At 44.7% G+C, this 15,581-nt stretch overlaps 1 protein-coding gene across 3 annotated transcripts in view; it reads right to left on the reverse strand.

Annotated features, from left to right (window-relative positions):
* Positions 1-6,432: 6,432 nt before the first annotated feature.
* GRIA1 (glutamate ionotropic receptor AMPA type subunit 1) overlaps positions 6,433-15,581 on the reverse strand; it is a 119,891-nt gene continuing 110,742 nt past the window's right edge. For 2 of the 3 annotated variants that reach the window (XM_057411929.1, XM_057411930.1), the window contains exons 15-16: positions 9,656-9,790; positions 6,433-7,349 (exon numbers count right to left, since the gene is read on the reverse strand). In XM_057411929.1, coding sequence (XP_057267912.1) covers positions 7,161-7,349; positions 9,656-9,790 — 324 coding nt within the window. In that variant the 3' untranslated portion in view covers positions 6,433-7,160. Of the gene's footprint in view, positions 7,350-9,655; positions 9,791-15,581 lie in introns of those variants that run through there. The other variant, XR_008972475.1, reaches the window with a different exon arrangement.

Genomic DNA, 15,581 nt, shown 5'->3' on the forward strand with positions numbered 1-15,581 from the left:
AGGATCTTCTTGCTCTGTTTTCTTTGTGTGCTTTTGTTAAACTGGATGTGCAATGATGTGGGTGAGGGCTCAGCAGCATGCACAGGGATGATGGGCAGGGAGCAAGGAAGAGGGCAGTAGCTCCCAGAAAAGTGTCATTCCTCCAAATCCTATGGATCACTTTGTAGTGACACATAGACAAGGAGCATTTTCTTTAACAAATATGAATCTAATGGATTAGGTCTGATCTAATTATGCATTCTGCATTAAGCTGATGCTCCCACTGTCTGTGGCTGCTAGCATAATTAAACCTAATGTACTTTTAATGATGTCTTCTTAAATCATGCATTCATATATGCTTAGAATCAAACAGGATGAGCTCTCACGATTCCAGGACAGCTCTTTTGGCAGCTCCTGATGGGACACGTGTCGAAATATGAATAATCCAGATTTCAAGGTTAACAACATTGGTTTTGAAGTGAGGACAGCTTGTCCCACAGTTTGAGCTAATCTGGGGGCAGCAAAAAGGCTCCCCTTTCAAGTTCAGCCTCTTCCCATCTTGCACATGTGTTCCTGGGAGCAGAGGAATTTAAGTTTTACTTGGTGAAGATGTTGTCAGCTTCTTTATGGGCACCTTTCAGGGTGCTGCGTTCTCTGTCCTGCCATGCTCAGTCCCTCACTCCCCTTTTCCTGCTGCTTTTCTGAAAATTGGGAGCAGTTTGTTCTAGGATCTGGCAATCAGAAGGGAAACTTCACTTTTGTCTCTGCTGCTATTTGGTCAAGGGAAATCAGGCTTCCACCCTCTATCAGCTTTGTCCATAACCTCCATGATGCAGGTGCTCCCTTTGCACTGTGCACCACCTTGTGCAATGAGGCCTGATGCAGCTTTGACATTGCTGCCTTAGCTCCAGCATCCTACACAGAACAGGTAACAATACTGCAACAAAATGTGTTTTTCCCCCCTCCTTTTTCTGCTTTTATGTATTTCAATCTTTTTACCAGCCAGGGCCTGGCAGACAGGTTGTCTTTGGAGGTCCCGAAAGCTAGTTGTGAATTGCCTGAAATCCTTCCAATATGAAAACACTGATTTATTACAGTGTAATACTGATGTGAACAACACCATGTACCTTTCATCTAAAAAGTCAGGACTTATAGAACACGACGTGACATTAATTTTGAAGCCAGCTTGAACAGAGGGGGAATTACTGCCAAAGGGATCCGCAGAACACGTTAAACCAACCCTGTAGAGTAATGAACATACTTGTGACTGTTACATTATACCATATTGAGCCTTAGAAACAAAAAGGTGCCTTGACAGCTAATAGGGGCCATGAGAAGCATCTCTTAATGTATGCAGGTGTTTTATGCTACGTAATTAGTGCATGAGAAAGGGATGTGCAGACATTGGTTAATGGCACTTGTCCGTATCCCTCTGGGGGTGAGGGTTACTGTCTTTCACTGCTCTAGAGGCAGCTCTCCCCTTGTACACGTTTGGTGGGCAAGTTCACTTGGGTACCAGCTCGGTAGAGATGCTGCCTTTGCCTCTCTCCATCCCTGAGCCAGATGTACCTCCTGGCAGCCAGCCAGTGATGTCTCCTCAGGTAAGTGCACACCAGCAAAACACAGTTTAGTCTGAGAGCTCTGGGAACTGCCAGATAACTTAGTGCTTTTCAAGATTGTGGCTCCATATACCACTCCATTTGCAAAAAGTCTCCTTGCTGTTGAGTGCAGTGTGATGGGTTATGGGATTACTTTTTGCCCAGTAAATACCTGGAGTCACATCTCTGCCCTATCCCAAAGGAACGTGCTTTCTAAAGCTGTATGGTGATATAGACTTATCTGCAGTAAGATGATCTCCATGTACATACTAAGAGCCTATTTCAGGTCCTGGATAGGAGTAGCTAGCAGTGCTGAGGGTGGGATTGGTGTACAGGTTGAAGGAGAGATGGTGATGGACAGAAGGGAAATGAGAGGTGATGCTGCAGGTCAGGGCTGAGTGGAGTATCAGAGTAGGAATGACCGGGATTTTGACAGAGATCAGTCTCAAGCTACCCCTGCATGCCTAGGAGAACCTTTTCCAGGTCCTTTCACACTAAATTAATCCCTCTTATACATCCAAATAATCTAGAAAATAACAGAGCATCTCTGTGTAAGAAGGAAGCTGGGAGGGGTGTCATCTTCATAATGAAGCTGGAGCAATGTGGAGCCCAAGCAGTTTTGTCTGGCACTGTCTTGCATCTTTTGAGCTGGGATTTGCATGTGGATTTTATCCCAAAAACCTTGACCTCCTGTGGGCTGGTGGGCAGCTCTGCATAGCACGATGACATCCCTGTGTTTCTGTCAATTACTTAATTGTGTGGGTACCAGAGATGTAAGCATGGGGGCTTCATCAGCAGTGTGCTGCCAAGACACAAAACCAGCACTGGTGGATTGATTTGTGCCTACAAGTAACATGAAAGCAACTGGGAAATCTCCACTTGAAAGATGGCGGCAGCTAAAAAAACCATCAGAGAAGAGGCCACAGAGGTCTCCAAAAGGTGTTTGGGGTTAGTCTGGTACCTTTGCTGTTGGGAAGAACCTGAACCCAACTCTTCCACTCTCCAAAATAATGCTGGAGAGTGACCTACACTAGCTAAGCCCCAGCCTGTGCTGTTATTTCTCATTTCATAGCAGTGAAGAGTACCAGCAGTGTCCTAAGGGTACCACACATCACTGTTACGGGTCATCTAAGCTCTGACGTGTGCCTCTGTAGTGGACCAGTATGTTAGAAACATGCACAGAAAGGTTCCCCTGGGGACCCACAGAGCAATGTGTGAGATGAGTGGTTGACCATGTCTTTGAAAACTGAGCATGAGCCTGTGTTAACAGTGAAAACTTCCCCATGTATCCCCAGACTTTTGCTGGAGATATGTGGCTGAGTTGCTGGATCTGAACAAGTCAGTGGCACCCACTGTTACAGCAAACACTGATGAGCCCATGCTATATCCTTTCACTGTGCTTAGATGAGTAGGTTCTCCTTGCATCTGATGGCAGATAGGCAAAAGTCCAGCCAAATCTTTTTGGAGAATCCCAGCTTCATGTTCTGATAGAAGGGTTATCATCCCATAGCAAAGGGATGGACTGGGTGATGCATCTGTTCCTCATCTGCTTCAACAACTGCTGAAGATAGTTTGGGATTTTCACTGGAAACTTTCTTACAAGGAATATTTGCTTTTCCCTCTAGGAGGGAATTTTGTCCTGTTTACGCCAAGATATAAAGGAACATTTCTTGTGTGTTTCTGCAACCTCACTGGGAACCAAGAGTGAACCACTGGGCAGGAAGTGCGTTTTGCACTCGCAGCACAGTATTGGATGCATAAGCATTTGTGGAAGACCCAAATGGACTGATCCGGTGTAACCTGCCCATGGGAAACCTCTTCTTCAGGCCCCCTTGACTAGGAGTCTCTTTTGCTTTTAATTCTGAAGGTTCATAGCCTCAAACTGCATCAATTCTGCCCCTTGATGGGTCTATCTTTAAAACTCACCAGTGTGTTAAAACCCCCTTGTGAAGGTTTGCCACGTTGAACCTACAGCCTGTGAGGTGACCTGGGATGCCTGGTCAGAGGTGCTTTTGTGTCTCAGCTTCCCCAGCTGATAAATGGTACTGCTGATATGGGGAAGATCCAGAACTGTCACATCAAGAGCTATGTAAGAATGTTAATGATTATAGTTAACCTCAGCAGCTGTCAGCATGTCCAAAGCCGTTTAAATCCTGCTTTCTTTTCCCCTTCATCAGACTTTTGGACAAAAGAGTTTAGCAGGTTGAGTGAGAACTGAGTGAGAAGCATCTTAAATGTCCAAGCCTCTGAAACAGCATGGGAACTCCTAGGAAAGCTGATCCTGGTGACGATTTTTGGACCAGTGCTGGTTCTGAATTATCTCTGAGCTGATCCTTTCTTCTCCCTCTGTAAAAACAGGCTAAAATCCCCTAATAGCCCTCCTCAAAAAATAACCCCACAGAACTCCAAACAAAGCAAAATTACTGACTTTGAACCCAGTGAATGTTTAGTTTCCTGACTCTTGGGTAAATATTAGATAGATACCCAATTTCAACCTGAAGCAGTTTATTTGGCTGCTGCTCACAAGTCAGACACAGCAATAATCAAGGAAATTTTGTTTGATTCAGGTTGGGTAATATTGCCTGAGGGGTAACATCATTTTCATTTCCACACATCCAGCACTGGCACAAAACGGCATGGACAGGTATGATGAATGGATGATGGATCCTTGGTATTAAAATTCCAGCTGATAATTTCATTTTTTGTCTAAATAATAATTACCAATAAAAATGTTGCTTGAAAAAAAGAGAATGTGAAAAGAAAAGTGCTGTTGTGTTTGACAAAGCAAAATCCTCTGCAGTACTGCAGAAAAAGAAAAGAAAGGAAAAAAAACAAAAGAGAGTTAAAACGAATATAGCTGTTAAATAAAAGATCCAGGTACCAAAGAGCAAAATTTAATGAAAGCCAAAACTGTTAAATATGGATTCCTGTTGAGAAAAAATGTCAATGTCTTCAAGAATTTTACCATTACTCTATTTTTAAGAAAAGTGTAGTAAAAATACATATTACAAGTTAACATTTTCCACACATTTGTCCTATTCATCTTTGTTTGTTTTTTAACCCCTCCATTGACCAAAAGCCTTTGACAACTGCATCTCACATCTTCATGTCACAGGCGGTCAGTCCTAGCACAGATGTGCTGCTTCTCACAAGTCCATCTTAACTCCCCACGACCTGCTGCTATGTGGTCCTGTCTTTGAAGGAGAACAGGGCACCCATGGGTCTTGGAGCTGGATCCCACTACAGTGCCCAGTGGTGCATTGCTTTTACAATGTCCCGGATGTGGCAAGAGCTGGGTGAGGAGTTGCATCTGAGAGCTCTGGGCATGGAAACAGGCTAGCTTGTGGGATGCCTCCACTATGCTAGCACTTATGCAGAACTGAAGTTAAAATGAAGAGAAGTGGATTAAAAACAATGCTAACCACTACAACGTGACCTGAAGAGGTGTTTGGAGTGGCTGAAAACAGAGTTCATGTTCGGTGATGAGAGATTATGTTCACAATGATTTCCAATTGTGGAGAGAGGAAAAGATTGGCACAAGACATACTGTGCCCAAGCTTAGGACCTTGACTCTGACTTGCTGGTCTCCAAAGTGTTGTGTGACAACTGGGTAAGTAGAACAGATGCTTCAGATCAGGCTGGTGTTAAAGGTGGTAAACGTATTGCTCTGTGCATTCATACACTAGTGGAAACGTATACAAGCAGCTTCCAGCGGTACTTATGGACAGCTGTATATACAGATCCTCCTCATAGACCCGTGCCAGTCATTTGCCTGCATGACTTTCTCTTCATTTGCCTCTTTTCTTTTCCTGCTCCTCTCTTGCTATGTTGAAGAAAAAAGAAGAAAACAAGAAAAAAGAAAAAAAGAAAAGTGTCTCAGAACACTCCGATAGCAGCTCAGTCCCCACGCAGATATTTGCTGAGTCCTGTGAGAAGCTTTGAACCTTATTTGCCATCAGTGAGATGGGGGAAGGCTAAGTGGGTTCACTGTGGTCCCTGCCCCACAGATCTCTCTCTCCGGATGCTCCCTTGGGAATCCCTCTACCTGGGGAGGAGTCTCAGGTCTATGAGTGGGGAGCATTTATCTGTCCATGTGCAGAATGAACCTTTTGTGTGGTTCTGGAAAGCCATCCTTGCCCCTTTCATCTCCACGCCTGTGGCTGGACTATTGGTTTCCTCAATAACAAGTTTGGGGTCAGTAAACTGCTCTCCTGACTTGTGTATGCTTCCCTCTCTCTAAAGATACATGAGTGGGAATCTGCTACTTTTGGCTTTGTACCCAGGCAGGCCACAACTTGATGGGAAGGCTGAGTTTGACCAGCTCTGATGCTATTGAATGTCATGGATGCTTGAATGAAGCTCTTGTAGTGTCTCCTCCTCGGTTTGCTTCAGCCATTCCTTCCAGGAGTTGACTGTCTACATAATGTCCCTCTTCATTAGAAAGATGGCCAAAAAGGGATTTCAGAGCAAAAAGGCAGGGATATTCCCATTGCAGCCCCATGACTTCTAGCATGTTTTACTGGTTAATAGGCAGCCATCTAGAACTGGTTGTCTTGAGATGGTCTATTCCCGGCTCAAGGTGGTTCCCTTATGTGACCACCAAAAAGGGAGCACACACAGAAGCTAAGCAATGAAGAAATGGTTCACAATTGCTTATTAGCCCCCAATAACCTAGGCAGGAGAGTCACATGTGAGGGGAATGTGGCATTTACTTTCTCTGTTCCATAAACAGCAGCCGACCATGATCTTAGACCAACTATCTGCTCTATTCTGCTATGCACGATGCTCTCCAATCCAGGCACACAATTCTTCTCTTGAACCGCCATGTATCATCTCTGGAAGAATGACCATGACCACTTTGTCTTTAGGTTACTTGGGGTTTCCAAACTCACTCATGACTTTGCCCCTGCAAAACAGCCTCGTGTTTTTGCTTAGGTTTTTTCTCACATAAAGTCCTTCCTGCTGCAGGGAGAGCCGTTCACAGCTCTGTCTGCCTCATTGCAGTAACTCCACAGCCCAGGTTCACAACAGAACAACAGAAGGCAGAATCACGATGGACAAAAGGCGTCAATGCTGATGCCCTGTAGGGAGTTCAACTTGCCATTTATAGGGTTCTCTTTTTTGCTGTTAGTAGCTCAGACGTTATGGTTTGCATCCCAAACTAAACCAGATTGAAGGACTGAGCAGGGAAAAGGGAAAGGGCTGATGTTACCCTGACACCACAGGAATTAGTAAGAAAAAATATATATATTGCACACACTAAGACTTATTAACAACCAAGTTAAAACAAAATGGCATAGTCCTCATTAGTGTTCCAGTGGTTCTTTGATCAGGGACGGTTCACGAGTCTGTTAAATCCCATTACACTCTCCTTATTGCAGTACAGACCTATTTCTGTTCTCCTGCCAGTGGATCTGTTAACAAATAAAAAGGGAAATAGAACTGATTTCCTTGAGAAGATCCATCCAATTGTCCCTTCTGTCATCGTCGTTTGTCTTGTTGGTGTTGGGTTTGTTTTTGGCTCTGGAGGGGGTGGAGTTGGGCTGCCCCTGCTCTCACCCAGGCAATGGGTCAAAAGGCCAATTATAATCCCGTAGCTCCCAGGGACATTCCAGTGCTGTGGCTCATGCATGGGATTGTCTGCATGGATTTGGGGAAATCGTGGCTGACCACTCGTCCATTTTCTCCACTGCCTCCTGCTGCAGCTGGCCTGGGAAGGGTTGATGTCCGTATGGCTTCGTTGATCGATTGCTGTGGGATCAAACAAAAACCCTTTTTAGGAAGGACGGGGGGGTCTCCCCCTGTCCTTAGCAATGGTGGAGAAGTTGCAATATAAACCAGTGTTGTTTTCTCACACTGTTCTCTCCCTCCTTGTCTCCATTCAGACTCTCACTACCTGCACACCTCTACTGTACCTGCTCTGTTAATTCGTAACTCTGCTACATTCACAATTAAATGCTTCAGCTATATTTTGGGGCCTAGAGCACGGTGCCATATGCAAAAACTATTCAAACTCTACAACATAAGGACATCTATCCTGGATCTGAGCAGAGGCATTACACACACTTCCCCCATAGGTATGCTATTACTACTCCAGTACTGTTACGTGTGGTGGACTCAGACTCACTGCAAGCATATGTTTAACTTTGCTCATGTGAGAAGTTGAGCATGTGCCTATGCTTTTTGTCTGCAGTGATGACTGAGGTAACCAGGAAATGCAAACCTAATTCAGGAAACCAAATCTCATCTTCCTGTTGCAGGTACTGTCCAAAATGTTTGCTTTCAGAGATCTAAGGAGACCACCTGTTTAGAATAATTAAACTAAAAGATGAAGTCAATGTGGATTTTTTGCATTCAAGTTATCTCTAAGGACAACATAATCTTTTCTGGACTGGGATATGCACGTGAAGGATTATCCAGAAGATTTGGAAAGAGCCAGCTTAGTGCTTAACCAGTGATGGAGCAGCCTCCAGTGCTGCTGGGCTCTGCAGCTCAGCCCAGGGTCTGTAGGGCCTTGCTGAGAGGTTGTGTTTAGAGGGTTTGGCCCATCTTCCTGGGCACTTGCCTGGCTCTGCTGAATGTCTTTGTGGGACCGTCACTGATGGCAGGAGCCAGCCAGAGGGTCAAGCTTGGACCTGATATTAATACTGGGAGCAAAGATTCCTTCCCATGTTGGCTGGTTTTAACATGGCAAGAGCACTGCAAGCTGACACTGACACGAATTAGTTGGTCATTTCAAGTAATAGGGGGAAGCCTACAGCAGGGCAGAATCTCCGTAAGACAAACTGCGGAGGTATTGCATTCTGACACTCTTTCACAGTGTATTTATGACATACCTAGCTTTTCAGTGTAGACAGCAATTATAATTTAATTCTTGTATATTCGGGACATTAATTGCTCACATTATCTTACCCCTGTGCTCAATGTACCTCTCATTGCCTGTAGAATTTCCTGAACCTCAATGGGAAAAGAGCTGTTGCACATTTTCAGTGAATTAGAAATGTTATTATTGCTGACAAAACATTAAGCATGTTGTGAAATGGTGACATAAAACCAGAGAAATGACTGCTTATTTTCTATTTGATTCTGGGTAAGTATCAGTGCTCAGAGAAGTGAAAATCTCTCTAAATTTTATGAAACTCACTGCATACTCAATAGACTTGAACTGAATTCCATGCTTAAGGGAGAGGTCAAGATGAGGAAGAAAAGGGATGTGTTACAGCGCAGATCCCACTGCACCCTTGTACACAATGGTATCTGTATAAGGGATCACCTCTGCTAGTCATCTGAGTCAACATGTACTTGTTCCACTGATGCTTCATTAAATGTGTATCCCCAAAGCTTTCAAATCTAATCCACTCTTGACACTCTGAAATTTAGGCACACTAGAATTAAGAGCAGAAACAAATCTCCTGGGTCATAGGAAGTACAATTCTGCAAGACCATGACAGGGTGGAGAAAAAAACCCAGCACATTACAGGAGACATTAAAAGCCAATTTCTCTCTAAGAGGACCTGTAACTGTGATTTTGGAAACATTATCTGTTCCAGGGCAACAACGCTCTGAACATACATCACTGTCATCAACCCACAAACGGTGCCAGCAGGGTGCCAGCAAAGGGAACACCAGGATCTGATTTATTACTGAGCTCTCCCAGTTTTATCTTGTTTTTAACTGCCTGTGTTTGGGGATTTTTTCATCTTGCAGTAACGGCTGCATCACACCAGCCCCAGTGCTCTTCATCCACGCTGCACACACATTGCCAGAGTCTACTTTTGTTAATTTTAAGGAATGGCAATGTGCTCCTGTTACTATTTGTGCTAAGATTTTGCTCTGAATCTGGATTTTGAACTAGCATTATGCCACATGTCTGATCTTGCATCAGCTCCCCACTATGGCCCATTTGACCCTCTTTTAGCTTCCTCTGACGCTCATAATCCTTTCTAGCAAGTCGAGTGACATGGTCACTTCTTTATCCCTATGTTTTGGCTTTCCACCCATGGTCTGGGCTGCATCCATCTCTGAAGCCAGGGTAGGATCAGAGAGAAGGTGTGAAAGGCCGGGGAATGGGTTGCCACCTTCATCCGCTTTGATTCACTTCTGGACTTGTAACAAAACTCGATTAAGGCAACCAGCATGGCTAGTCCGAGCCCACCGATGAGGATATAGAAAACCCCTGCCACGTTGCTGAGACTCAGTGCGCTTGTCTTGTCCTAGAAGAGAAAGGAGAAGGGAGGGAGGGGTGGGAACAGGGGAAGGAGAACAACAAAATTAATACGAGATTGCTCCGGGAGGGATGCTGCACAGTAAAGTAATGTTGGCATTACATCATCTTCTGCATTAAATGAATAGGTGACATTTCTAAGAGCATTTTCAATTTTCAATTTCAGTGTCTAGTAAATCTAATGTTTCCCTCACACAAACAAATAAACATTTCTCCAGCACTGTGGCTCTTTGTAAAGGTTTGGGATCTCCGTTTTTCAATCAACTAACTGAAATGCTTATTTTACTCAAAATGCCTACTTTAAATTATTGATTAAAGGAGGAAGAAAGAAGTTCTCCACCTCTGTGACATTTGCTTGTCCCTGATGTCTTGCCTGAAATAACCTGTTCTCTTGGAAATGCTCATTCCTTCATTCCTACATTGTTTCCCCTGCAAATTCTGTTGCTGAGCAACACATTGAAATGGCTGGGATATTTTTTTCTTTCTTTTCCTTTTCCTCTTCAATACCGAGGTTGAGGTGACACCTGAGCTGTCCTCAGGAACTCATTTAATTTCTAGGTAATAAGGCTGTTATTTCATACGCAATCAAGACCTGCTGATGCATGTCTAAGCTAATTATTTGGTTGGCAATAAATAGGGCTATTAATGGACCGCAGCTCACAGTCAGCAGCTACATTCTGATTTTACAATTGCCTAATGAATTGTCACGGCTCTCTGGGGAAGAGGTGAGTCTCAGAAAGACTCATTTCACTACTACAGGAACCGAGTCCCCACATCCAACCCCAATGTCACTCAGTGCAGGTTTCAAAACCTTCTCCTTCATGCTGACCAGGTGGAGTTGGGGTGTTAGGATAATCTGAGCAGCAACAGGACTCAAAAGCTTGGCTTAGATCCATGTACGAGACTCCTGTTTCTAGGACATGCTTTCTCTATAGTTCAACCAGACAGAGGCTCCTTGCTCCATGCTTGTTGCAGCTCTGCAATATTGAATTAATACCAGATTCCCCAGGGCAAGCCCAGCAGGTCAGTCCAAATCTATTGGTGTGACCAGGGTCTGACCAGCATTGACAGCTCCCTGGATGTGACAGGAAAATTGCATAAGGATCATTCAAGATGCAGCCACAGAGTTAAAGAATAATATTTATGCCTGTAGAAGTGTCTGCAGTTGGTAACAAAGCCTCTGCATGGTCCTTGGTGTTCCCTGCTACTGTGGACTCATGGACACATGGAACGCTGGGTGGCACAGCCTCTTCCTTGTCCTGGTAGGAGAGCTGATTCACTTGCTTAGCTTGGAAGGCTTCACAATAAGCAACTTACACTTTTCAGGAAGGGCAAGGATTCAGGAAGCAGAAAACCATGCTAAAGAAACGTGTTTTTTTTTCTTCTTCATCTGGCCTCAGTGCCTGTGAGATCTATTAAGCTTCTGCCTAGCTGGAGCTCTCGCCACGGGCTCCATTGCCACAGGGAGCAGCTTTCCATCATGAGCCCTCTGCTGAAAGATGCTGAGGTTTCATTAGGGGTCACCTCTGCAGAGTTTTGGTTGCTGGTGAAACCTCCACAAGTGATTTCATTTTCCATGCTTTCCTGATTGCCATCGCTGCCGGGAGATTTGCCGCTGTCACTGCGTGCATTTACACCACTGCAGGTGTGATGGTCACTGCTGACAGACAGGTTTGGTTTCTCCTTTAGATAAACCTTCATTCACCGCTCAGTTTATAATCTATAAGCTCACAATGCTTCCTGTGAGCTCTCTATAATGAGAAATTTCTGCAAATATCCTCTTTATTTCAGCACTTTCCGTATTTGAAGGATTATTTATCTGGTCTTTCATAATCTGCTTTCATGCATTTTTCCCCCAGGCTTGACTTACATTTGTTCAGTCATCTCTTCTCTGCAGGTTACTGGGTACACTTCTAAGCACTAGCTGAAATAGGTAGGGAGTTTTTTAGTGAAGATTGAGAAAAGAGGAGGAATTACTCTGACAAAACTGGGTTCCACCAAGAGGTACTTTGCCCTCTTCAAATCCCATCTGATGGGGCTGCACCAGCTTCAGGGAGGGACAAGGACACAAGAGGTGGGCTGACCTCCTTGACATCCTAATCTTTTAGCCTCGCTCCTTAATGAGAAGTGGCTGATTAACACATGCTCTGCACTCAGAGGTAAGGAGCAGGACAGGGAAGGAGGTGGAGCAGCTTATTTGTCTGTGTCTTGCTAATAATTTTCAGCACATTCTTTCATGTTGATTTGACAGAAGGGTGGAAATCTCCAAGATATCAGGAAACTCCAGGCTGTGTGAAAAAATAATGGCACTGTAGAAAAGAAAAACCTATTAATGCCTTCACTCAGAAAATGAATCAGTGCAATCCATAGTAGCCATCAGAGACTCCACATAGGTCTATGATTTGCAGCCACAGATCCTTAGGAAACCAGGTTTCATTGGCTCTGATGGGCAGGGGAATACATATATTTCAAGTTTTATTGGCCACGATACTCTTGTATTTCTACCTCCAGTTTGGGGATCATGGTCCAACAGGACACCTGGCTCTTAATTTCCACTTTCCTCCTAATACCAGCAGCAAATTGACCAGTAAGAGAAAGACAACCCAAAGCAATTTCCTGCACCATTGTGTCATAAAATTAATTACAGTGTTGTTGTATTTTCCTTGCATTTACTTTGCAGTGGCAGCATTATTATTAGTGTTACTATTATTACTGTTATTGCTACTATGACTGTTATTACTGGGAAAATTTGGGTAAACTGGAAGTTGTCTTCTCCTGAAGGCAGAGGAAACCACAGAGGTGGGCCAACCTGATGGGAGGGAGAGAGCAGCCTGAGTTTCACCTCTGCCACCATAACAAAGTTCCTCCCAAGGAGCCAGAAACACAGGCAGCTTTGGTGAGTCACTGGGTAACACTGAACTACAGGGGCATGGCTGATGGCACAGGCTGCTATCGTGAGTGAGGCTGAGAAGTGAAATTGCTCCTGTGTTGCTGCTTAACTTCTTGGTTGTCTTCTCCTTTTTCTTTTCCTTTTTGTTTCCATCCCTCTCCCATCAGGACATGCAGAGATATTCTCTGGGCAGGAGTGGCATCTTATTGGTCCCATCGGCTGCAGCAGCAGCCCCATAAGTAGGAAATGCTGCGTGCCCCATCTATGCTTTGCCTGCTGTTTCTGTGCATGCTCCTGCCTTAATAATGCCCATAATAACAAAAAGCCCCAGATTACGCTAACTGCTTGAGAGGACCCTCGCCTCCTCTCTGCTCAGGCTCTCTGACACCAAATGCTCTCCTGCAGAGCTGCCCATCACCGAACCAGCTTGTTAGTGGGAGTGTAAATGTCACCGCTCGTCTCCCGCAGTGGCAGAGCGCTGACGCGGGGGGAAGATTGGCATGTGAAAAGAGAAAGAAGAACCTGTCTTTCCAAAGCCCGGCCTTGTTGCTGCAGCAACCGGGCACATTCCCGTCTGTTCCTCTCAAACGTGGCACCGTGTCCATCATCCTCTTTGCCATTATCCTCCTTGGCTGAAAGGTGTTAAGGCCAAATTTGCCGTTTTCCCCAGCTAGTCCTTTCTTTTACCCTGCATGACCAGAGCCTGTTGGCAGCACAGGGTGATGGCACCTTGAGTTGCTGCAGTCTCCATAGAAGATGAAGCGTCCTTAGAGCAGGTGGTAGCTGCAGAAGTTGTGCTGCCTTTGTACCATACACTGAGCTGATTTTATTGGGACAAGGCCTGAAGATCAACAGTGTAGGACAGTACTGGCTATTGGCTAGAAGCACTGCTGTGGGGCTGCGGGAGATGGATGGGTAGGAGCTCATGGCTGGCTGGCTGTAGGGATGAGGCTTGACATGGAAATACACCTTTGGTTTGAGAATCAACCAACTCCCTGCAAAAACAGTAGCAGTTTGCTCCCTATATTATTATTATTATTATTATTATTAAAACTCCAAAGTGTAATTTTTGCAAGTGGGATAGAGGTCAGGGAGATCCCTGTGACTTTGATGAAGGTCCTTTTATTGCATGAAGTGATCTGGCTACCCTTGCAAGCAGGTTGCACCTTACCATCCTGGTCTGGAAAAAACCCTTCCTTTCTCCCATTGCTTTGCAAAAGCCTCACAAAAGAGGAAAATCACGTCCATCTGCCCTGACATGTGGTGTCCACCTTGCCGTTACTCTTCAACAACCCACAGCATCCCTTCCAAGCCCACAGCACATTTCATAGCCTGCAAAAAAAAGCTGCCCATCATGTGCTTGTTTGTCCAACGTGGTCCTTAGGGGAACCGTATAGTTGTGGATCATCTGTCTCTTTTCTGAGCTTATTTCTCCTGTGGCAGGTACAGGGAAAGTGCAGGAAGCCTGGGAGACAGGACCAGGGACTGGGGGATGCTTCTAGCTACAAGAAGTGCTGGAGGTGCATGTGCATAGATAAACCATGAGCCTGTGGGAAGGGGCAGCTGCCACGGGTTTACTGTGGGGAGAACAGCAGCAGGGACATTGCTGCCTGGTGCAGGACACTGCCTGGGGTTTCCCGCTGTCTGGCAATGCAGCTGGGGCTGCCGTGGTCCTGGATCAGCATCCCCTGGGTGCAGCTGACCAGCACCTCCTAATACGGCAAAGCATATCCTTTCTCTGGATAAAAAACTAGATGGGCAATAGATAGGTAAACAGTCAGATTAAAAATGGGATGCACAGGAGTCAGCTACTGGCATGGAATGTCATCTGGGGCCAATGAACATGAGCCTGGGCAACACCAGAGGTTTAACTTGGCTCCGGCTAGAAACTTTGCATACAAACCTTCCATCCAGCTAGCCCCTCACCCCTTCATGAGGACTGGGAGCAAGGAACAGAGGTAACAGCAAAGACTCTTCACTGCGATCTTCCATTGAAAGTTTACATGGTTTTAAGGCTTGTGTCTACTGATTTCACACATGGAGTTTCAAGCAGCTCTCATGACTTTAGGATCCAATCTTATTTATTCACATGTGATTCACATGTGTGTGATTGTGTTTTTCAAGCACATGCAAATAACATGTGATCAATATTGAGGTCATATGATCCACATAAACCCATGTGTCCCAAACCTTCTGTTTCTGTCCCTATTAGTTACCCTACTGTGGGGAATGAAGCACTAAACCTACTTCTTCCTTTTTTCTTTCCCATCAGAATAGTGATAAAGTACAGTATTGTGGGGATTTGGTTTTAAACTAAGCTGATTTCACATCCATTTTCTTATGGGTATTTTGTTGGCTATGGGGTTTCTCTAGCACTGATGCATGCAGGCTTGTGGTGAAGGTATTGTGGAAGCTTTGTCATGGCTTCAGTTTCCCAGCAGAAGTAATTACTTTTCATTCATGTGGTGACTATTGCTCAGTGGGTTACCTTGCAAAATACACTCACTATACAAGTCAATTAGATTTTTGCCTGAGTGGGACCAATGCTATATTGAACAGCGTTGCCTTGCAGAAGGGTTATTCTTGGATGTGTACAATGCTGCAGAGAAGAACAGAATTTGATTTTAAATAGCATCTGCCAGCCCCAGAATGCTTCACAATGCTGTAAAGCAGTTGGTGAGATTCAGACAATTAGGCCAGGTGGAAAGAAATACAACAACCTACCAAAAAACAGTCATAGAAAAATTCCCCTTCTTATGAAATCTGAATATGTTTTAGACTTTAAAATCCAACCCCTTCCATCTGGCTCTGGAGTTGGGTTGAACATAGAAAGGGAGAAAAAATTATGTTCTCTTTTCCAATTTTCACCTGGGGAATCCTGTTAGCATTT

Source organism: Pezoporus wallicus, unplaced genomic scaffold (assembly GCF_028554395.1).
Source record: "Pezoporus wallicus isolate ANWC-B61680 ecotype Strahan unplaced genomic scaffold, APGP_CSIRO_Pwel_v1 contig_6354, whole genome shotgun sequence".
Lineage (NCBI taxonomy): Eukaryota > Metazoa > Chordata > Aves > Psittaciformes > Psittacidae > Pezoporus > Pezoporus wallicus.